The following is a 24,212-nucleotide window of genomic DNA, read 5'->3' as shown; positions in this document are numbered from 1 at the left end:
CTGAGGCGCTCCTCACTGGGTTTCCAGTGAAAGGAAGGATTTGAAGCCATCTTTGTTCAGGTCTGTTATGTAAGCTTTGATGACTGCTGGCACCGTGCCAAGGATACTGCTCCCTGCCTGAAGATTCACCTCCTGGTGATCACTAACCGGTTTAGCACACGCACACACACACACACACACACACACACACACACACACACACACACACACACACACACATGCACACACGCTGTAATACACGTATTCTGTAATACACACAATGCACAATTATTTATGATTATTGGCACATTTCCTGGGTTAACCTGCCAAACACGATCACACAAATTTTTTATATTTTTTACTCTAAAAAAAGCAGTGCATTTGAAATTACATTGCAGTGCACATCATGGGGTGGTCACTGCTTCCCTCCTGTGAATTGTTTTATTTTTATTTTTGTTTATTTTCTGTTTATCACGTTGCTGAGTGAGGTCAGCAGACAAAGTGACGTGAGTGAGAGGAAAAAAAACTGGGTGAAATGTGCCAATCTCAACAGGAAACATCGGTAACAAGCATTTCAAAAGAACTTCAAGGAGTGAAAATATAGCATCTCAAGCTCACAATGTTGTTGAGCTTTGCAGATTGTCTATTTTCACTAGTTTGAGGCCCACCCCGTATTCCCCCTTTTTTTTTGGTTTCTCGAGCTAAAAAGAACTGCTGTACAAGTAAAATAATACATAGAGAGAGAGAGAGAGAGAGAGAGAGAGAGAGAGAGAGAGAGAGAGTAATAATATATTTTTTTAAAGAACACCGCAGGTGTCTGTCTTTGTATGAACAAAAGCTTAGCTTCCTTCTCTGTGACTTCCAACTGGTTCTAAGAGGTTTAGGCTACTCTGTGCAAAGTAAACGCAGATGGAACAAGACCAGATGGGGCCCCTGGCCTCGCTGTGGGGCCCCTTGCCTCAGGCCAATTATCTTTTAACAAGCGTAGTCATATGGGAGACGGCCACATATGGGAGAGGCCTTGTACTGTGTATACTGTGGATACTGTAGAGTAGGGGCTGACATATGTGAGTATACATTTTACCCACTTCACCGGCTTGCATGCAATGCAGCCAGTCTGCATATCCTCCGACCACCTAGTCATCGCCTAGTCATAGGGTGTGTTTGGAAATGTACCGGGAGCGCACTCACGTCAGTTTGTTTTGACCAGTGCGCTCAGTACACTCTGTGATGTATAGCCGAACGCACCCATCATGAACAGCTCTGAGCCAAGATGGTGTCTCCCTCTTTGGCTCATTTCAGTGCTGCCTGCAATGCACTGAAATGCAACGGTTGTTTTCCGTCAACCAACTCCAAAGCAAACACCTCACACACTGTCTTTACACTGCATATGTTGTACTGTACCTCTAACTTGTGAAAGGTAACGGTACCATATATAAAGGTAACAGTGGTGCCATGGCATTGGTCCGAAGGTTCATTAGTCCGAAGGTTCATTAGTCCGAAGGTTCATTGGTCCGAAGGTTCATTAGTCCGAATTTGTTAAGAATACTATGCCTCAGTAATCCTAACTAAATTCGGACTAATGAACCTTCAGACTTATGGGCAGTCCCCAGTAACAGTACCGTAAAGGTAACGGTATATCATCAAATAGAAATGTTTCTGCACATTTGAGCTCTCTGATCATCACGCTTTCATGGGACACAGCTCAGAGTGAAATGGTCAGCGACAGAAGTTAAGTGTCGAGCAAGCGCACACACACACACACACACACACACACACACACACACACACACACACACACACACACCGGGCACAGTGCACACATGCAACCACACACAGACACACACCGGTAATAATCATTCTCGCCCTTCCCTGCAATGATTTCAATTTGACCACCCAGTTAATTTCTGCCCTCCACTCCAAAATAAAATGACAGCGGGTCACAAAGTCCTGAACTCCTGCCATTTACAGCCAAAAACATTTGTGTACCATTGTACCAAACACTAGTGAGCGGCCGTGCGTGAGAGAGGGCCTGTTTATGAGTTGTTGCTCACAGATGGAGGGAAATTGTTGATTGCAACAGGACATATTATTATACAGTAGGTACAGTACGCTGCAAGATATGATATTCTGACACCACGACAAGCTGTGTCAGAAGGAATGAGAGAGGGAGGGAGGGGGGAGAGAGATATGACGCTCTCCTCTGCATATTGTAGACATAATAATATCATGCTAAAGTAGACAGTGAAACTGAACTGAACTGAACAGTGCATTATTGCCCAGCAATCTGCTCAACTTGTTTGTGTATTTATATGAATGTGTTTGTATTTAACTCATCGTTGTCCTCCAGGTCTCCTCTGTGGCAGACGGTCAGCCCTCAGGACAGAGAGATGTGCCTGTCAGTCCGAGACGACGGAGAGTTCTGGTGAGAGAAGCTTACACATGGTATAGAGCGGGGGTTCTCAAAGTGGGTGACGGGGCACCCTGGGGTGACGGGGCACCCTGGGGTGCCGTGACGGCAGTCCAGGGGTGCCGCAAGATAATTTGATAATATTTGGAATTTATTTGGACACTTGAAAAAATATTTAGTATCATTTTAAACTTGAAGTACAAAGTTATTTTCAGTCAGTTCTAACCAAAATGGCTTTTATCTCAACGTTTTCCTCGCAACATAATCACTAAAATATCCTCACTGTCGGGCAGAAACCTTGTATCTCCACCTTTCAAATGTGTACGTCTTTTGGTAAAGCAAAGCCCTGCTTCATCATACAAGACTGTCTCACAAAACTAGTGAAAACAGCCGATTTACAAGCACACAACGCCTCGCGATGTGTGCTTGTAGATCTGCTGTTTTCACCAGTTCAGTACATTTTATAGATGATAAATACAAAACGAACGGTTTTGGACTTACAAGGTTTCCACCCGACAACGACAATATGCTATAAATATAAGGTGCTGGGAGTGAAAATTATAATTTACGGGTGCTTCGGATTTAAAAAATATTTATGGGGTGCCCTGAGACAAAAAGGTTTGGGAACCCCTGGTATAGAGATCTAGTGAAACATTGTCTCTACCAGGCAGAAAAACATGTCTGATGTTTAGCACGCTGTCTGTAGCGAAACACACTCCCTGGGTGGCAGAGCAGAACCTCTGCTCCCAATGTTTCGCACGGGCCTGTTATAGCGCCACCAGGAGGACGATTTGAGCAAAACATTTTCTTTACTGTAATCCTACAGATTTTGTCCAAAACGTAGTGGCCCGTTGATAACACAATGCCGCAAATCATGAACGCAGCGTCCGATTGAACGTACATTCACACTACATTGAGGAACAAATGCCACCCTTTTAAAGGACAACTTTGTTTTTTTTTTACAACAAGGGTTCGTATTTTAGAGAAAAGAAAATATGAGTATTAAAATGTTTTCATTAACTTCTTTCGTTTTAGTGATTTTAACGATTTTGACGATTTTAACGATTTTGCTAAAATATTTTAGACACAATAAGCCCATTCCCAAGATGCACCGCAATCTTTCATGGGCTGGTGTAAATAGTAACAAAGAAATTGACGGCTTATTGTGTCTTAATATATATACATATTTAGCTACTTGTACGCATGCCCCCACCCACTGAAATCTAAATACTAAAATCACTACCAACGAACCAACCAACCAACCAACCAACCAACCAACCGTCCCCATGTGGTGTCTCCTCTCTTTATACTGTGACCTGGACGTCTGTCTGTCTGTGTCTCCTCTCTTTATACTGTGACCTGGACGTCTGTCTGTCTGTCTGTGTCTCCTGTCTTTATACTGTGACCTGGACATCTGTCTGTCTGTCTCCTCTCTCTATACTGTGACCTGGACGTCTGTCTGTCTGTGTCTCCTCCCTACAGGATGACCATGGAGGATTTCTGCCGGTTCTACTCTGACCTGGACATCTGCTGTCTGTGTCCAGACTTCCTGGACGGGAACTCCTCCTGCCACTGGACCCCCTCCTTCTACGACGGGCGCTGGGTGGCGGGGACCACCGCCGGAGGCTGCATGAACTATAGAGGTATGTTTAAACCATCATTTAGATTATAGAGCAGCGGTGCCCAAAAGGTAGATTGTGATATTAGTAGTTCACAAAGACTGTGCAGGTAGACCACATGAATGCCTCTAAAACATATGCAGTAGTGTAAAGTAACAAAGTACACTTACTTGAAGGACTTGAACTTTTTACCATAAGGTTTCATATTTTAGATTGTCATTAGAACAAAGAAAACATAAAATGTCTTTACTGCTTTCTATTTGAGCCATTTTAGTGATTTTCATTTCAGTGGGTGGGAGCATGCTTACAAGTGACTAAATATGTCTTTTTAGACACAATAAGCTGGTGATTTCTTTATTACTATTTACAGTAACACTACCAGCCCCCATAAATCTGCCCATGAAAGATTGGTGCATCTTGGGAATGGGCAAAAATATCACCGCCTGTAACAAAACAAAGTTGTCCTTTAAACGTCTCCAGATAGCTTCTAGATCAACCCTCAGTTCATTATGTTCTTATTAAACCTCTCCAGATAGCTTCTAGACCAACCATCAGTTCATGATGTTCGTATTAAACCTCTCCAGATAGCTTCTAGACCAACCATCAGTTCATGATGTTCTTATTAAACCTCTCCAGATAGCTTCTAGACCAACCATCAGTTAATTATGTTCTTAAACCTCTCCAGATAGCTTCTGGACCAACCCTCAGTTCCGCATTAAGATCGAGGGCCTGGAGAAGCAGTGTGAGGAGATGCAGGGAGAGAACAACATGCTGGTTTCTCTCATGCAGAAACCTGACAAGAGGAACCGCCGGCTGGTCAAGAACCTCCACATCGGCTTCTCCATATTCGAGGTGAGAGGTCACAGTGTGTACTCGTATTGTTTTTATATCATACTATATACTATCTTACACTTAAACACTTGTGCATTCTTTAAACAGAATGAGTCTGTTCCATCCCCCTTCCACGGGTTGCTGTTTTTTTTGTGACGTGAAGTCACAATTTAAGGACTTAAGACTGACAGTCGCCAGTCGCCATTACAGCGTTTTACTTGTATTTTCTAAAGGCGGCCTTACACAAGCCGATAATCGGGCTGCCTGCGACTGAATCGGGCATAAATGCCGTATAGCGCGAGGTCTCACAGATCCAATCTGAGCCCAGCTGAGTGGCTCGGAGGACGATCGGGGCCAGCCCGACTCTTTTCAAAAATGTTTGATATTTTCTGGATCACTACTGGTCTGGAACAGCAGCGGGGGAAAATACAGCCGCTGTGCGGACGCAAGACCATAGTATCTAGTAGTCTCTCTCTCTCTCTCTCTCTCTCACACACACACACACACACACATACACACACACACACACACACACACACACACACACACACACACACACACACACACACACACACACACACACAGAGACACACTTTTCATAGTCATACCGTCTGTCCGTCCGTCCGTCTGTCCGTCCATTAGGTTGTGTCATGATTAGGATGTGAATTAAAACTCAACGGTAGCTGGTTTGTTTTAGGATGCTATCAAACACAAACAGTAGAAATAACCGCTACCAGTGACAGTCACTGCAGTCTGTCACACCCGTCACATACTGCGAAGTGCGAACAGCACATCTCGCTTTGCCCTTGCAAGTCAAAGTACACACCCAGCCTGATCTACAAGCCTACAACGTGGCGCGGAGGGACACAGTTTGGTCTTAGAGATCTGATATGTTCTGTGCGCTACACAGTCATACGAATCATAAATCAGGCTCCATGAGAAGCAGACGACACACAGCACTTGACTAGTTTAGAAGTGGAGAGAGAGAGATGTCAGAGTTGGTCCATGGATGGACATGAAACGTGTCCAAGTGAACTCCTATTATCATCAAAATGGGACACAATTGAAGCTTTTTTTTTCGTTGCGTGAGGCGGTGTTGTGTTGAGTGAGTGGATAACAGCCCCCGTGGAATTTTCTATTCATTATATTATTTATTGTTGCTGTGTTCGAGCCTGACTCAATCTGGATAGAATCCTATGGCGTGCGGAGCGCCTGACTTTTCAAACCGGCTAGTGTGAGCGCGGTTAGATTATCTTGTCAGAGAATCTGAAATAATGATCCTGTAGTGTTTATAATGCTACCCGATTCAATCGCGCCCGATTATCTACTAGTGTAAGGCCTGGAGATTCTCACCAGTGTTAAGTTCAACAAGTAGTCTTTAGTCTTTCTGAAACACTTAATTAATAGTTAACCAGACATACAATATATGAGTTCACTGAAAAGCTCAGTATTAATCTAGTAAGAAGATTCTTTCCCGGTATCAATCTCAATATAACAAAGTGAAACTTTGAAAAAAATAATTGACTGTTTATTTGTTTCATTCTCTCTCTCTCTCTCTCTCTCTCTCTCTCTCTCTCTCTCTCTCTCTCTGTCTCCCCCCCACCCCCCACATGTTTTCCTGTTCTCATTGAAACCCAAATACCCAAGGTGACTGGAGAGGTAAGTGTCTCTTTTATACCAAACTATAAACATCTCTCATCTACAGTATGTTACCGTACGTCTATAAATGTGTCCTGATAACATTCCTGATTCTCAGTACAAGAAGCTGCGAGGGAAGTTCCCTGCGTCGTTCTTCAGCAGTCACATGCCGGTGGCTCAGAGTAAAAACTACATGAACGCCAGGGAGGTGATGGAGTTCTTCCAGCTGAAGCCTGGAGAATACCTCATCGTTCCTTCAACCTTCAAACCCAACGAGACCGCTTCCTTCATCCTGTCCATTCTGTCCAAGGCAGAGACACACGTCCAGTACGTATACTGTACCCTACATACTATAAACCTGGTTCATTCTGTCCAGTATGTATACTGTACCATACTCACTATAAACCTGGTTCATTCTGTCCAGTACGTATACTGTACCCTACATACTATAAACCTGGTTCATTCTGTCCAGTATGTATACTGTACCCTACATACTATAAACCTGGTTCATTCTGTCCAGTATGTATACTGTACCATACACACTCTAAACCTGGTTCATTCTGTCCAGTACGTATACTGTACCCTACACACTATAAATCTGGTTCATTCTGTCCAGTATGTATACTGTACCATACACACTCTAAACCTGGTTCATTCTGTCCAGTACGTATACTGTACCATACACACTCTAAACCTGGTTCATTCTGTCCAGTACGCATACTGTACCCTACACACTCTAAACCTGGTTCATTCTGTCCAGTACGTATACTACCCTACACACTCTAAACCTGGTTCATTCTGTCCAGTACGCATACTGTACCCTACACACTCTAAACCTGGTTCATCCTGTCCAGTACGTATACTGTACCGTACACACTCTAAACCTGGTTCATTCTGTCCAGTACGTATACTGTACCGTACACACTCTAAACCTGGTTCATTCTGTCCAGTACGTATACTGTACCGTACACACTATAAACCTGGTTCATTCTGTCCAGTACGTATACTGTACCCTACACACTCTAAACCTGGTCCATTCTGTCCAAGGCAGAGACACATGTCCAGTACGTATACTGTACCCTACACTGTAAGACTTTTTCACTGCAGAATTACAGTAAAGTACTGGCAGCACGTTATCTTTTAATTGCTGTCTTTTTGGCAGTCTCTTCCTGTATTTGGAATTACAGTATATTACTGAAAATAGATGTAAAGGTTAAATACTGTATTCCTGCTCAAAGTTTTTCCAGTAACTTACTGTATTCCTGTTAAAGGTTTTTCAGTAACTTACTGTATTCCTTCTCAAAGTGTCTCAGTAACTTACTGTATATTATAGTATTTAAACTAAATCTATAGTATGTGCAGATTCTGCAGAATGTTGACATTGTTAAAATTGGGACAACACAGAGAAGATTTGCATGGTATGCTAATCATCTCTGTATAGTCCCAATTTTAACAATGTCTGTGACATTCTTAAAATTGGAACAATACAGAGAACCCTGTTAGAGTTCTTAGAAGTTTTCTTTTTCCAACCACCAGGGTGAGGGAGCTGAACCCTAACCTAGAGATAGCAGCTAGGGTTAGGGTTGAGGCTCAAATACTGATAAATCAAATTCTGACATAATGTCAGTCAGCTTGCCTAGGCAGACACATGGAGATGACACATTAAGCATTTGTAGCTCCCAGAGGCTTAGAAAATGCCCCTAATAACTAGACAAATGCTTCTTCCCTGGATGCTTTGCTGTTAAGAGCAAATTTACAGCAATTCCTGACAAAAATGATATTCTCTTTAATTGCTGTAAAAATGTATTTTTCCCTCCCAGAATGCTTTGCTGTTAACAGCAAATTTAGAGAAATTCCTATGATAATGACATTTTCTTATTTTTTTGTAAAAAAGTAATTTTCTCTCCCAGAATGCTTTGCTGTTTACAATATAATACTGTCTGATACTAATACAGTATAATACTGTTCAGATTTTGCTATAAATTTACAGCAAGGGCTAACAGTGTATGCAATTTTGCTTTACTGCTTAAAAATGTATCTTAATATAGGCTTTTGAAGAGGTTCTGCTGCTTACAGTAAATCACACAGATTAACCTAATTTGGACCACTGAAGGTGGACGACTTTAGGCGTGCTTACACACTTCATGACCATAGTATACTGTAAATATAAATGATATCTTGGTAAATGTTGCCATGTTCTTAACAGTGAGAACTCCGGGGATCACGACCACGACCATGGCATCCACACTGAAGAGGTGAGTACAGTAAACACTGTCATATTATTATGATACAATACACACTGTCATATTATTATGATACAATACACAATACAAACACTGTCATATTATTATGATACAATACACACTGTCATATTATTATGATACAATACACAATACAAACACTGTCATATTATTATGATACAATACACAATACAAACAGTCATATTATTATGATACAATACACAATACAAACACTGTCATATTATTATGATACAATACACACTGTCATATTATTATGATACATTACACAATACAAACAGTCATATTATTATGATACAATACACAATACAAACACTGTCATATTATTATGATACAATACACAATACAAACACTGTCATATTATTATGATACAATACACAATACAAACACTGTCATATTATTATGATACAATACACACTGTCATATTATTATGATACATTACACAATACAAACACTGTCATATTATTATGATACATTACACAATACAAACACTGTCATATTATTATGATACATTACACAATACAAACACTGTCATATTATTATGATACATTACACAATACAAACAGTCATATTATTATGATACATTACACAATACAAACACTGTCATATTATTATGATACATTACACAATACAAACAGTCATATTATTATGATACAATACACAATACAAACACTGTCATATTATTATGATACAATACACAATACAAACAGTCATATTATTATGATACAATACACACTGTCATATTATTATGATACAATACACAATACAAACAGTCATATTATTATGATACAATACACAATACAAACAGTCATATTATTATGATACAATACACAATACAAACACTGTCATATTATTATGATACAATACACAATACAAACACTGTCATATTATTATGATACAATACACAATACAAACACTGTCATATTATTATGATACAATACACAATACAAACAGTCATATTATTATGATACAATACACAATACAAACACTGTCATATTATTATGATACAATACACAATACAAACAGTCATATTATTATGATACAATACACAATACAAACACTGTCATATTATTATGATACAATACACAATACAAACAGTCATATTATTATGATACAATACACAATACAAACAGTCATATTATTATGATACAATACACAATACAAACACTGTCATATTATTATGATACAATACACAATACAAACAGTCATATTATTATGATACAATACACAATACAAACACTGTCATATTATTATGATACAATACACAATACAAACAGTCATATTATTATGATACAATACACAATACAAACACTGTCATATTTTTACTGAAACTCATCAGAAATGTAAGTTTGGCCGTGCCTTGAAGGCGTGGTAATGGCTGATTTTACACTTGGTTGCATGCTGAAAATAGAAGATCTACAACTTGCATATCGAACAACCAAAGATAAAACGACTTGTCTTTTAGTTCTACTAGATCTCTTCTCCACTAGTCCCTCCCTGACATTTTAGTCTAGTTTTTATTTGTTGACGGAATTATCAATGGGCCTATCTTAGTTTTAGTCATCATAGCTTAGTTTTTTATTAAGATTTTGTCAATATCATAGTTTTAGTTACATCATTATTATTTCTGTTTCATTTCCAGCCCAGAGAAAAGGAGAACGGCCACACTGCAGATACAGAGAACAAGAAGGTTCTGTTCCGTCAGTACTCTGACCAGGTGAGAGAATAGTTTAATACCAAACATATTGAACTGTCTAATAATCCATTAAGTCCTGTTCTGACACTTAAGGTGCCCTCCACACTAGGCGCGGTCACCGCCTCCTAGCAATTCATTTTCAATGAGAGGCGGGCGGCTTTTTCAGCGACGGGCGAGCAGGCGCGGTCCCGCGGAATCCACCGCGAGCGTGCTCATTTGTGCATGCGTACACGGGCACCGGGCTGTGAGAGATGGATTGTGTTCATCTTTGTGAAATACCGTGCAGCGTTTACTCACTGAGCGAGTGTGTTTGTGTCTCACAGTGGTGCTGCCACTGCTGATCCTAGCGGCAACCCCGACGGCAACCGCCTGTAGTGTGGAGGGCCTTTAAGTCAACCCTGTAGTTCTCAAACGTTTTCCTATCAAGAATCCCCACATGTATGTGGTGGCATAGGTGTTTTATTCACTGCATTTGGCTGCCTTTGAGCATTCAACATGGAACGTTCAGTTCTTCATCTCAGCAGTCTGAAAAGGCTGCTCTCTGCAAACACACATGTACAGATATATACTGTATAGTTGATTATTAAATGGTGTATTTATAGCACCTACATTTACACACAGCATAGCATCCTCCTTGGGTGTATCTACAGTAGGGTGAGCTAGCAGATCTTCACAAGGCTCAAGCTAACATCGTGTCGCACTGCGACTGAAAGAAAACAACAGTAAACTCTAAAGCAGTAAAGCTGACCAGGAGCATCTTGTTGTGTTTTCTTTCCCAGTATGAAGAGGTTGATGCAGAGAAGCTGCAGAGGCTGCTGAACGAACAGATCCTGCAAGGTGAGTGAACTTTATAACCTTCTGCACTGCACGCACGCACAACTTTACAACCTGTCAGCCTGTCAGGACATGAATGGACTGGGTGACACACACACACACACACACACACACACACACACACACACACACACACACACACACACACACACACACACACACACACACACACATAACTCGGCACTAAAACAGTGATACAGCCTGCTGCTGACAAAAGTGATTTCTCAGCAAAATGTTCGAACGCTCTGGTTCGCGATTGGCTGTGTCCCGTCTCATTCTAATTGGCTCTATGGCATGCTGTGAAAGCTCTGTTCTGATTGGCTGTATGACATGCTGTGAAAGCCTTGTTCTGATTGGTGTCCCATGTCACTCAGGGGAGATGAGAGGTGAAGGATTCAGTCTGGACGCCTGTCGCAGCATGGTGGCTCTGATGGATGTATCCTTACCTTCATTATATACACCTTACCTTGCCTTCCTTATATATACCTTACTATACCTACCTACCTGTCTGTCTGTCTGTCTGTCTGTCTGTCTGTCTGTCTGTCTGTCTGTCTGTCTGTCTGTCTGTCTGTCTGTCTGTCTGTCTGTCTGTCTGTCTGTCTGTCTGTCTGTCTGTCTGTCTGTTTAGTCATTATATAATGTGCATCTGAAAGTAATCTTCTATTCATAATTGAGTACCTGAGACGAATAACAGTCTAAGTCCATGTTTGAAGTTTTTTGAATATAGATATTTTCTTAATTTACCAGACTGTAAACCACAAACTAGTCATTTTTAATCTGTTAAATTGTTAATGCCCCCCCCCCCCCTCATTTTGTTCAATTGTCTGTTTTAATGTTATCTGCTCCCTTTGTCTGCTGAATATTGCTTGTACGGACTTATGATTCCTAATGAGTTAAAGGAGCTATAGTCAACTTTTTCTTGAAAAACGGATGCTAAAATAAAAATAATGTTTCGAAAATATTTTATAAAAAAAAAAAGCTTCATATATGTGTTTCTATTCAAAAATGACCACAAAAAGCGTAAAATAATGATAAAATAAACATTTTGGCCATTGTCAGACCGACACTTTGTTAACATTCTAGTCTATAGACTAGGATGTAAACAAAGTGTTGGCCCTACAATGAAAAAGTTGACTATAGCTCCTTTAAGTAAAAAGATCTAATTCAACAAAATGAGGGTGGAGTGCATTAAGAATTTAACAGATTCAAAACTTCTAGTTTGTGGTTTACAGTCTGGTAAATCAAAAAATATCTATATTCAAAATGTTAAAATATGGGGTTAGGGTTATATTTAGGGTTATTTTTCTCAGGTACTCAATTAACAAATGGTGTACAGTGGGACAAGTGTACTAACAGCAGAGAATGAAACAGCAGGGCTGACATAAACGAAGGCAGTGACAAAAAGGGAGTGTCTGTGCACGTGCGCACGCCTCTGCGTGCGGTGGCTCGTGCACTGCGGGTGCAGCTCGCTGCATAGCGTGACATGTTGGCCGGTGTGGAATCCCCTGACCTGAAATATGAGTTTATTACTACCAGAATGAATATGAGTTTATTACTACCAGAATGAATATGAGTTTATTACTACCATGCATGAAGCACTTCATGTGTTGTTAAACAACAACCAGAAAAGTGTCACTTAAAGCACCTTAACCTTATACGACCGTGTGACAGAAATACAATGATTTACTGGTGGGATCCTGAGGTAACCAGAGACATGTTTATGACTGGAGGACAGGCTCAGACCTGTGTGTGAATTCCACCCTGCTTCCAAAGTGCTCCATAACTCTGTACTATAATCCAATGGTTCTCAACCCCTAGGGGGACCCCCCAAATTATTTCGGGGGGTCCCCAGATGATTAACTTAATGTGCAACATTGTTTTCTCACTCAACAGTAAACAAACCAACATAAAGTTTAAGTGTATAGAGGGTATCTGCACATTTCTAAAATGACAATTTAAGGACTTTTTAATACCTCTAAAATGACAAATAACATTGGCCAAATTGTCAAATATTAGCGGCAGAAATTGTGAAAATAGCAGATCTACATGCTCACAACGCCTCGCAATATTCTAACTGGGGGTCCCCAGTTAAAATATGATTATTCGGGGGTCACAGCCTGAAAAGGTTGAGAACCACTGCTATAAAGTACATTTACTTTAGTGCACCGCTTGAGGTACATTTGATCCCTGACTGAATTAAATGTCTGATATGTTTGATTGATTTATGTTTGATAAAAGCACTAATCCCTCTAAAGGACAAATTTGTTTTTTATGGGTTCATATTTTAGATTGTAATCAGAGAAAAGAGAAGATGAGTGTTAACATGTTTTCATTCACTGCTTTCTATCAGTTTAATGATGTTGATTTCAGTGCATGGGGGGGGGGGGGGGGCCATGCGTACAAGTGGCTAAATATGTATTTTTAGATACAATAAGCCAGCAATTTCTTTATAACTATTTACGGTATACTAGGTCACATCTGCCCATGAAAGATTGTGGTGCATCTTGGGAATTGGATTATTGTGTCTAAAAAGACATATTTAGCCACTTGTCAAAATGCCCCCAAATCCTTAAAATGACTAAAACGATAGAAAGCAGTAAATTAAAACATTTTAACACTAACCTTGTCTTTTCTAACCTGACTTTCGCCAGATAGTTGCAGCAGTGCGTAACGCTCTGCTTTACATCTGGGATCTCTCGGCCAGACTCTATGTAAGGGGCGGGCCTTTTTTTGAATTTCTGTAGCAGGTGATTGGATGTGGCCGTTTCTATCACAGTCTGGGAGTGCCAACTCCAACCACTCATATTGGCCTGTCTGCATGACGTTGCAGACAGGCAACGTCATGCACTCAGGCAACGTCACTCTATTGGCTCAGAGCCGCTCAGAGCCCGCCCATAGCTGCCGCTGATTGGTCCGGCCCGGGACTTTACGAGTGTTATCAACGCTGGCGGACCGAGCCCAGATGGTAAAGCAATGCAACGCAATGCTGCCACCATCTGGCGAAAGTCAGGTAATGTCTTTTCTCTTCTCTAATGACAATTTAAAACATAAAATCTTGATGTAAAAAACAAAACAAAAAAACAAAGTTGTCCTTTAATGAAGAATGGAATGCATGTTAACCATACTGACATGTTGATGCATTGTGAGCTTGTAGATCGGCTAATTTCACTATTTGTTGTACGAAGGTGTAACGTCTTGCATGCGTTTTGAACAAATTGAACTCTGAACACTCAATCACGCTCACATACCGTAGTCACACAAACAAAACTAGAATGTTTTCCAACTTGTCGTTGGAACGACACACATCATTTGGCCTTTAAGAATTCAAGACTAAAATCTATGAACAAACACAAGAACCACCTTAACGTCACGCTTCACAGTCCTCCATCACCGGCAAGCTGAACAGCGAAGAGTTTGTTCGTCTGTGGAAGAAAGTCACAATGTACAAGGTATGGACACAATGTCATGTTTTTAACAATGTACAAGGTATGGACACGATGTCATGTGTTAACAATGTACAAGGTATGGACACGATGTCATGTGTTAACAATGTACAAGGTATGGACACGATGTCATGTGTTAACAATGTACAAGGTATGGACATGATTGATTGAAGAATGTATTGTCAGTTTGCATAGGAAAAGGTACAGTTGCACGACAGTACAGTTCACTGTTTCAACAAGGTCAACTAAAAGAATCAAGTAAGCACATGACTTATTTTAATTGAGATCCTTTTTATAACTCATATAACATTGAATGACAGACCAACAGAACACAGTGCTATGCAGAGATAATAAGAACAAATAAAATAAAAGGTATTTACTATAGAAAGGTCAGGTGTTCAGGCTAGGTTTATTGTTAGCAGTTTGGAGTAGCAGCCTCCTGTAAGAGGCTTTTCAGAGTGCTTTTAAAGGAACGTATTCTTACCCTCCTTTAAGGCCTTCGATAGGGCGTTCCCCAGGGGGGTCCCCAAATTATTTTGGGGCTCCCTCAGATGATTAACTTATTGTTTTCTCACTCAACAGTAAACAAACCGTGTTAAAATATGATTATTTTGGGCGTCACGGCCCGAAAATCTACCACTGCCCACTGCTGTAGGGACCAGAGAGACTGACAGATACTGACAGATATTGTGAGTTTGTGTTTATTGCGACCGTCATGTCGCAAGTTACTATGAAAAGTCCCTCCGTCTGTCCGTCACGTCACACTTTTTCCCCTACTCTTATCTCTGGCACCGTTGCCCCCATCCATGCCAAACTTTGCACACTCACTCCTTGGCTGGCAAATCACAACCTCCACCCCTCATTCCTCACATGGCCCTCTTCTAGCACCACCATCAGGTCGATTCGGTACACGTACAGTATCTCTAAAGTCATTTCAACATGGATCTGTCCCATTTCCCAGGTTGTGTTTGTGTAGAGAGACTGACAGATACTGTGCTCTCTCTCTCTGGGCGAGAGAGGTTGTGTTTGTATAGAGACTGACAGATACTGTGCTCTCTCTCTCTGGGCGAGAGAGGTTGTGTTTGTATAGAGACTGACAGATACTGTGCTCTCTCTCTCTGGGCGAGAGAGGTTGTGTTTGTGTAGCGTCACGGCCGGGAGGCGAACCCGGAGCCCCGATACGCCAGGTATGCACGCTGACCAGTCAGCCAAAGTGCCAGGCACGTTGGCGAGAGCCAACGCACATACCGTATAGCCTACAGTCGTCCCCTCTATCTGGAAGCGCGACCACGCGCGCCGGCCAGGATCTAAGATCGACTTTGAAACCGGGGGGTGCAAACACAACCAGGGGGGAACAGTCGTCGACTACTAGCCGGGCAGGCCTGCACCGCCGCCGGGGATGAATGCTTCCCCTCTGCACCGCTGCCACCAATGTAGCGTCACGGCCGGGAGGCGAACCCGGAGCCCCGATACGCCAGGTATGCACGCTGACCAGTCAGCCAAAGTGCCAGGCACGTTGGCGAGAGCCAACGCACATACCGTATAGCCTACATTTGTATAGAGACTGACAGATACTGTGCTCTCTCTCTCTGGGCGAGAGAGGTTGTGTTTGTATAGAGACTAACAGATACTGTGCTCTCTCTCTGGACGAGAGAGGTTGTGTTTGTGTAGAGACTGACAGATACTGTGCTCTCTCTCTCTCTCTCTGGACGAGAGAGGTTGTGTTTGTGTAGGGAGACTGACAGATACTGTGCTCTCTCTCTCTCTCTCTGGGCGAGAGAGGTTGTGTTTGTGTAGAGACTGACAGATACTGTGCTCTCTCTCTCTGGGCGAGAGAGGTTGTGTTTGTATAGAGACAGATACTGTGCTCTCTCTCTGGGCGAGAGAGGTTGTGTTTGTATAGAGACTGACAGATACTGTGCACTCTCTCTCTCTCTGGGCGAGAGAGGTTGTGTTTGTATAGAGACTGACAGATACTGTTCTCTCTCTCTGGGCGAGAGAGGTTGTGTTTGTGTAGAGACTGACAGATACTGTTCTCTCTCTCTGGGCGAGAGAGGTTGTGTTTGTATAGAGACTGAAAGATACTGTGCTCTCTCTCTCTGGGCGAGAGAGGTTGTGTTTGTATAGAGACTGATACTGTTCTCTCCATTCAGGACATCTTCTTCAAGACAGACGACGATCGCACAGGAACCCTGGACCTCAGTGAGCTGAGGAACGCTGTGATGGCTGCAGGTATGAGCTGTCAATCACATGATACGGAGAGAGAGAGGGAGGGAGGGAGGGAGAGGGCGAGATATAGACAGACAGACACAGACAGAGAGAGACCCATATAATTACTGCCGCTGTACGCTGCATACACAACACTGTTTACTAAACCAAAGCTGACATTCCTCACACTTTCCCAGGAATATTGGGTTTTATATTTCTTTGGTTTATGCAGGAAATGACCTGTACAGTATGTGGTTGAAATGCACTCGATTCGAGTTTGTCCTTTTATTCATTTAAGCTGATTTGTCATCATTTCTTATCACATACACATGTACATTGTCTTGTTATTTGAATTACTTGATTCCTCCCCAAGAGAACTAGATCAGCTTAGGCCTATAAGTAGCTTCCCCAAAACCCTTTGTTACAAGATTATTTTTTTCATGTTGTTAGACACTCAACAGTCATCTTTAATGGCTCAGTGGTTAAAGATGAAAAGGCGTGGCTGTTTCGGTGCGGCTGCCTTGCCACACGGCCTTGTCAAGGCAGCCGTGCCAGGCCTCGCTGGCATCACACCATGACCACACCCCCATGGCACCATGACCACACCCCCATGCCAGGCCTCGCTGGCATGGCACCATGACCACACCCCCATGCCAGGCCTCGCTGGCATGGCACCATGACCACACCCCCATGGCACCATGACCACACCCCCATGGCACCATGACCACACCCCCATGCCAGGCCTCACTGGCATGGCACCATGACCACACCCCCATGGCACCATGACCACACCCCCATGGCACCATGACCACACCCCCATGCCAGCGACCACACAGCTGACCAGTTCAGTGTTTTTCCAGAAGGTGTGACGAGGGGGAGCGTGTCGCTGTTTCTACCTGTCATCTTTTCGACACCCAACTCTAACCCTCACCCTCACCCTAACCTCAGTGGGGTGAGTCGCTAACCCTCCGGTCCAAATGATGGTCGTTCGAAAGAGCGAGATTTCCCCGTGACGAGGCAGGCGAGAGGAGATCAGGTGTGTCTCAGTCTGTGGCGTGTGAGCTTGTAGATAGCTTCCAATCCAACATGAACACATGTTGGATTGGAAGCAGTCTTCACTCACTGACTGTCACTGTGGACACTTCAGTTACAGTACAGGATATCATCAGGATACTGCATGGTGAAAGGCAAAAGAAAGACTACCAAACATGTATAGGACCGGGGGAAGGGCTGTGCATATAGCATACATATCTATATCTGATACTGTAAGTCGTCCTATATTAAATTCACACATGAGAGATGCTTGATTTGTATTTGAATGTGTAATTGTATGAAATGAATCATAATGCCACACGTGCGTGCGTGCGTGCGTGCGTGCGTGCGTGCGTGCGTGCGTGCGCGTGCGCGTGTGTGTGTGTGTGCGTGTGCGTGTGCGTGTGTGTGTGCGCGTGTGCGTGTGTTTTTGCGCGTGCGCGTTTGTGCATGTCTACTAGGGATGAGGGTGAGTGATGACATGCTGAACCTCATGGCTCTGCGCTACGGCGCCTCCTCTGGTCACATGACCCTGGACTGTTTCATCAGCCTCATCCTACGCCTGGAATGTATGGCCAGTAAGTCTCTTAATATTGTTATTATTAATATCATCCTACGCCTGGAGTGCATGGCCAGTAAGTCTCTTAATATTGTTATTATTAATATCATCCTACGCCTGGAGTGCATGGCCAGTAAGTCTCTTAATATTGTTATTATTAATATCATCCTACGCCTGGAGTGCATGGCCAGTAAGTCTCTTAATATTGTTATTGTAGGCTCGCTGAAAGGCCAGACAGATGGAGTAAAGTCGGACAAGAACTATAGTGTGGTTGCCCTTACGGGGGCAACCACACTAATTCAAAATTAAACGTTTCCCAAATATGGATCATAGACCACGTGAGACTGACGCAGTATGTCCAAGATATGGGCTTAATATTGATGACATCAGGAATCTCCATATATGGACATAAAAGGGACAAGGACTGGTCTCCATATATGTCCATTCATTTATTAGTGAATTCATTTTCCCTGTTGACTTGAATACATAGACTGTGCTGGAATGCATAGACTGTGCTGGAATGCATAGACTGTGCTGGAATGCATAGACTGTGCTGGAATGCATAGACTGTGCTGGAATGCATAGACTGTGCTGGAATGCATAGACTGTGCTGGAATGCATAGACTGTGCTGGAATGCATAGACTGTGCTGGAATGCATAGACTGTGCTGGAATGCATAGACTGTGCTGGAATGCATAGACTGTGCTGGAATGCATAGACTGTGCTTGAATGGGGAAAATTCAAGATGAAATTCATTTGCGAAATTCACGTCACGGCAACCACACTTGCAATATCCAATTGCATCATTCTAGTTACTATTATTGTTATTATTGCTATTATTATTGAAGGACGTTTTCTCTTTAATCTTTGACATGTTACAGAAGATCAGTGCTGATTGAATGTATAGTAAAACCTATAAGGAATAAGGTTTTACATCAGTAACTCCAGACTCTGGGAGTTGGCAGCCTGTGGGGTTCTAGTGCCCCCTGCTGGTGGATCAGGGTATGTGTTCAGCAGGGAGGGGGGGGAGACTGAACTCTGTGGTGGAAAGTAACTAAGTATATTAAATACTCTACTCTTAAGTACACTTTGGAGGTACTTGGGTATTTCCATTTAATTTGGTGCAGTCATGTGGGAGCGTTTCGCTGTTACTACGTGTCATCTGTTCGAGACCCAACTCTAACTCTTACCCTAACCTAACCTCCATGGGGTGAGTCGCTAACCCTCCCAACGCTCTGTTGGCGAAATGACGGTCGTTTGAAAGAGCGAGATTTCCCCCAGTCATGTAATGTAAATTAATGGAGTTTATATTGGAGTTTATACTAGCCTACCCTCGATGACTATACAATTCCATTCACAGGAGCTTTATTGGCATGAGAAAACATACGTTTACATTGCCAAAGCAAGTGTCAAAAATAAAATAAAAACAGTTGAAAATGGGGAACATATATACATTGGGTAAACAGAGCTATGTCGCATTGTGACATTTTACATACAGTATATACAGGGTATAAAGCTTTTGGTACAAATAGCAGCATTGTTTTGTTTTGTTTTTCTCAAAATGCATGTAAAGGTAGCAGCTCTGTTTCAGCTCTGATCCAATCCATGGTTTGTAGTCCTTAGGGTGGTTGTGTTCCAGTCTCTAGCCTTTTTTTTTATCACAACAGTTCACAAATATTGCTGCTGTGTTCGCACATTGTTGTATTTCTCCCAGGAGGTACAGTATGGTACAGTATGGGAGTTTTTCATTGTTGGCCATGTTTTCCAACTCATTTGGGATCTGCCTTTACACATACAAGGGTAAAGGCTAAAATGTACTTTATTTAGCATTTTTATACAGACTGATGCCTGACCGTTTTCATCTTGGCATCCTATCCAGGCATATGCACACATAGACATCAAAGGAGGCTTGAGCCCCTGCCCTTTAATCCGTCTGTAAAAAGTGCCCTCTCCAGACCATGAATGCAGTTTTCACTATGGTGAAAGAAATGCAAATGCCTCCTCTTTCCATGCCATACCTGAAGGCAGCGTTCAAGAGAATTGTCTTGTCCAAACTCTCCTGAACTTGAATGCAGCATCTTATGTTGAAAGAATTGCCCTCTCTGTGTAGAAATCCATGCCGTTATGCCACATCTCCAGTATTCACTTGATTATGCTTAGTTTAGTGTGTTATCAAGCACTGGAAATAGCTGATCTCCAAGCTCACAACACGAATAGCTTCTTTCTTGGTGTACCTAGTACCTAGTACCTGTTCTTTATGCATTTGATGAATTACCTTGTGCTGGCCTTGCTTATTATTATAAATCGCTCATAATGAATACATTGTAAATATTATGAGTCATTCATGTAATGGAGTTAATATTGTAAGTCATTCATGTAATGGAGTTAATATTGTAAGTCAGTCATGTGATGGAGTTTCTCATTCTCTCTGCAGAGATCTTCAAACAGCTGTCAGATGGACAGAACATGGCTCTGAGAGAGTCAGAGGTAACACACACACACACACACACACACACACACACACACACACGCACACACACACACACACACACACACACACACACACGCACACACACACACACACACACACACACACACACACACACACACACACTGTCAGATGGTCAGAACATGGCTCTGAGAGGAACAGACTTCACAACACATCATATCTCAATATTTTAACTCTTTCTTGAATATCTGCTACTTTTGGTGTTTTTGAATTTGAATCCTGAAAAAGTAACAGTTCTGGACGGGTTTTCACCCGGCATAAGGTCATAAGGTCATAAGGTCATAAGGTCAGATATGGGGTCATAGGGTCATCCCTAGTTTTTGGAATAAAGAGGCGTTGTTGCCTTTTCAAAATCATTTTCCTTCTTTTTTATTTGTTTTTTCCAGAATGGACAACTTGTTTTTATAGTTATGATTAACATGGGTCAATATCAGTTATCCAGTTCTACACAATGGTTTTATTCTGAAACAGGTCTGGTTCCACTTAGTGTGGGATCACTTCACTTTTTGGGTTTGTAACCGGTCTGGAGCGGAAACCACAAAACGTCATGTTGTAGTCCTCAAAGGACTACAATTTGCCGGAAAGATCAAACTGGATTCAGTTTTAACCCAAAATAATTCCCCTGCGCTCAAGGACATACTTTTAGGGCCTACCTAATAAACTCCTTGATGCGGAGTAGTTTTGCTTTTGAAAATATCGTTTGGTATATGCATCTTTTAGTCCAACTGGTAGCGACTGGCAAGACTACACTAGGCTACTCCAGCATTTTAATAGGGATTGGGGAAACAAACGGGGGGAACCAAAACAAAGCGACGCCGCTTCTTCTAGTGGTTTCCGTGCTTTAGGCGGAAACCAAACGGCCTGTTGTGAACGAACACCAGGCTTTCCCCCAGAAAGCCTGGTAGGCGAGGTTAGGTTCGACTTATGTTACTTTTCAGATACAAATACAGGTTTTTTTCTCTCCTCCACTGCTTGTGAAGGGTACTGTAGGCTACTTTTAAAAAAAAACACCTAAACCTGTGTTCATCAAGCATGTTTGTTGTGTTTTGCAGTGGATGTACATCTCTATGTACACATGAGGATGGAGGACTGAAGAGGAGCAGTGCAGCACGGGACACCGTCTTAGTCATAACACCTACTGTAACAATATAACACAGGACACCGTCTGAGTCATAACACCTACTGTAACAATATAATACAGGACACCGTCTGAGTCATAACACCTACTGTAACAATATAATACAGGACACCGTCTGAGTCATAACACCTACTGTAACAATATAATACAGGACACCGTCTGAGTCATAACACCTACTGTAACAATATAATACAGGACACCGTCTGAGTCATAACACCTACTGTAACAATATAACACAGGACACCGTCTGAGTCATAACACCTACTGTAACAATATAACACAGGACACCGTCTTAGTCATAACACCTACTGTAACAATATAACACAGGACACCGTCTGAGTCATAACACCTACTGTAACAATATAATACAGGACACCGTCTGAGTCATAACACGTACTGTAACAATATAACACAGGACACATTTTGCTTTATAACACCTACACTAAAGCAATATAACACAGGATTCATGTAGCTATACAACACCTACAATAACAATATAACACGGGACACAGTCTGATTTATAACACCTAATCACAAAATAACACAGGACACATTTTGCTTTATAACACCTACACTAAAACAAAACAAACATTTAGCTTTATAACTGGACACACAGTGGTTTAAAGTACTTTGTACTTTTACTCCAATTATTGTACTCTTTTTTTCTTTTCTTTTTTTTTTACTTCACTACGGTTGTTTGTACATTTTAGTTACTAGTAAATAAGTTAGATTATGAATATAAAATATACATTCAGCCCTATTTCATATGTTTTATATGAAAGAATGCTCATCTACAAGCTCACAAAACATTCTGTAGCATTGTGAGATTAGATCATCTCTTTTCTTTAAACCACTGAGCTAAAAGAGCCTGTCTGCTGGCTCATGGGAGAAGTAGAACTTTGACCTATATCATATAAAGGTCAATATCTGTGTCAAATCACTGTAGTAGATCCTACAGGATCAGGCCAAAGGTCATGTCAAAGGTCGTGTCAAACCAGAAACCGGGTATTTTTTACATTTTTTATCCCACGATTTTGTAACCCATATTTTCCCCAGTGCCAGTTACCTCTGAGCTCATGCTTCCTTCAGTGCATGAGGAGTGAGCAGGCCGCTTCTTATCACCTGACGGGTGGCACGCACACACACACGCACGCACACGCACACGCGCACGCACGCACGGTTGGACAAGGGTCCATTTGGCTCCATTTGTACACTCTCAGAGTTACAAATGGATACATTGGAAGCTGGTGTAACTAAGAGATATCTTTTGATTAAAACAAAATGTTTTTCCAACCCCCCCAAAGAGTTAAATATCTCTATATTATGATAATAATCAATAGAGATATATAATAATAAATCTGTGTTTGTCCAGTAACCTCCTTGTCTCTCCAGCTCTCTTAATAAACAGAACATACAGAAAAGAGTGAGACATTCATCAGTTTCAGTTTGATATTATTCCAGTTTCATTTCTCTGTGTCTTCATTTGCAATGGCAAGTGTTTCTTCTGTATCCCGCGTGAGTTTGCTCAGACAATGTATTTTTCTGTTTATTAATTAAAGAGCTGCAGAGAAAGGGAACTCAACTGTCTTGTGTTAGTGAACAAACTCTACAGCAATGAGTCCTATCAATATAAGCTATTCAACTCTTATTTTACTATACATGTACAGTATGACTTATGACATCTTTAACACAGCATGTTTTATTGTAAACATTACAGCAAAATATTCCTGCATTACATTACATGTATATGTATTTTTCTTCAGACTATTGTCTATGTTTAAGAATAGCTACAGTAATAGTTGTACTGTCTTTATATCCAGTTACTGATTAGTTTTTTACTTCTTTTTTTACTTGTTGTACGTATTACTCTTCCGATTCTTAAACAAATAAATGTGCCTTTAAACACATTGGTTTGATTTGACTCTTATTCTTATAAAATGCTTATAGTTTTACCCCCAGTGCGAGGCAGGGTGGGTGTCTCTGTTTAGCTGGTGTAAGCAAAGTAACCATTCTTGTCATGTAGATCTGCTATTTTCACAATTTCTGCCTCTAATATTT

The 24,212-nt window shown here is 41.6% G+C and overlaps 1 protein-coding gene across 1 annotated transcript in view; it reads left to right on the top strand.

The window, feature by feature from the left end:
• The window catches only part of LOC308305478 (calpain-1 catalytic subunit-like), a gene marked incomplete at both ends in the record, with an annotated part of 43,483 nt that extends 21,388 nt beyond the window's left edge, over window positions 1–22,095 (top strand). Inside the window, 13 exons of the mRNA XM_080750274.1 lie at window positions 2,330–2,404; window positions 3,872–4,032; window positions 4,694–4,875; window positions 6,596–6,804; window positions 8,684–8,732; window positions 10,378–10,452; window positions 11,211–11,268; window positions 11,640–11,701; window positions 14,646–14,714; window positions 16,862–16,940; window positions 18,410–18,526; window positions 20,942–20,994; window positions 22,069–22,095. Coding sequence (XP_080606400.1) covers window positions 2,330–2,404; window positions 3,872–4,032; window positions 4,694–4,875; window positions 6,596–6,804; window positions 8,684–8,732; window positions 10,378–10,452; window positions 11,211–11,268; window positions 11,640–11,701; window positions 14,646–14,714; window positions 16,862–16,940; window positions 18,410–18,526; window positions 20,942–20,994; window positions 22,069–22,095 — 1,216 coding nt within the window. The remainder of the gene's footprint in view (window positions 1–2,329; window positions 2,405–3,871; window positions 4,033–4,693; window positions 4,876–6,595; window positions 6,805–8,683; window positions 8,733–10,377; window positions 10,453–11,210; window positions 11,269–11,639; window positions 11,702–14,645; window positions 14,715–16,861; window positions 16,941–18,409; window positions 18,527–20,941; window positions 20,995–22,068) is intronic.
• Window positions 22,096–24,212: the final 2,117 nt, after the last annotated feature.

This window comes from Nannobrachium achirus (assembly GCF_963921795.1).
Source record: "Nannobrachium achirus genome assembly, chromosome: 20".
In the NCBI taxonomy this organism is placed as follows: Eukaryota; Metazoa; Chordata; class Actinopteri; order Myctophiformes; family Myctophidae; genus Nannobrachium; species Nannobrachium achirus.
The sequence above is the reverse complement of the archived record's forward strand: the minus strand, read 5'-3'. Positions and strand labels throughout refer to the sequence as shown.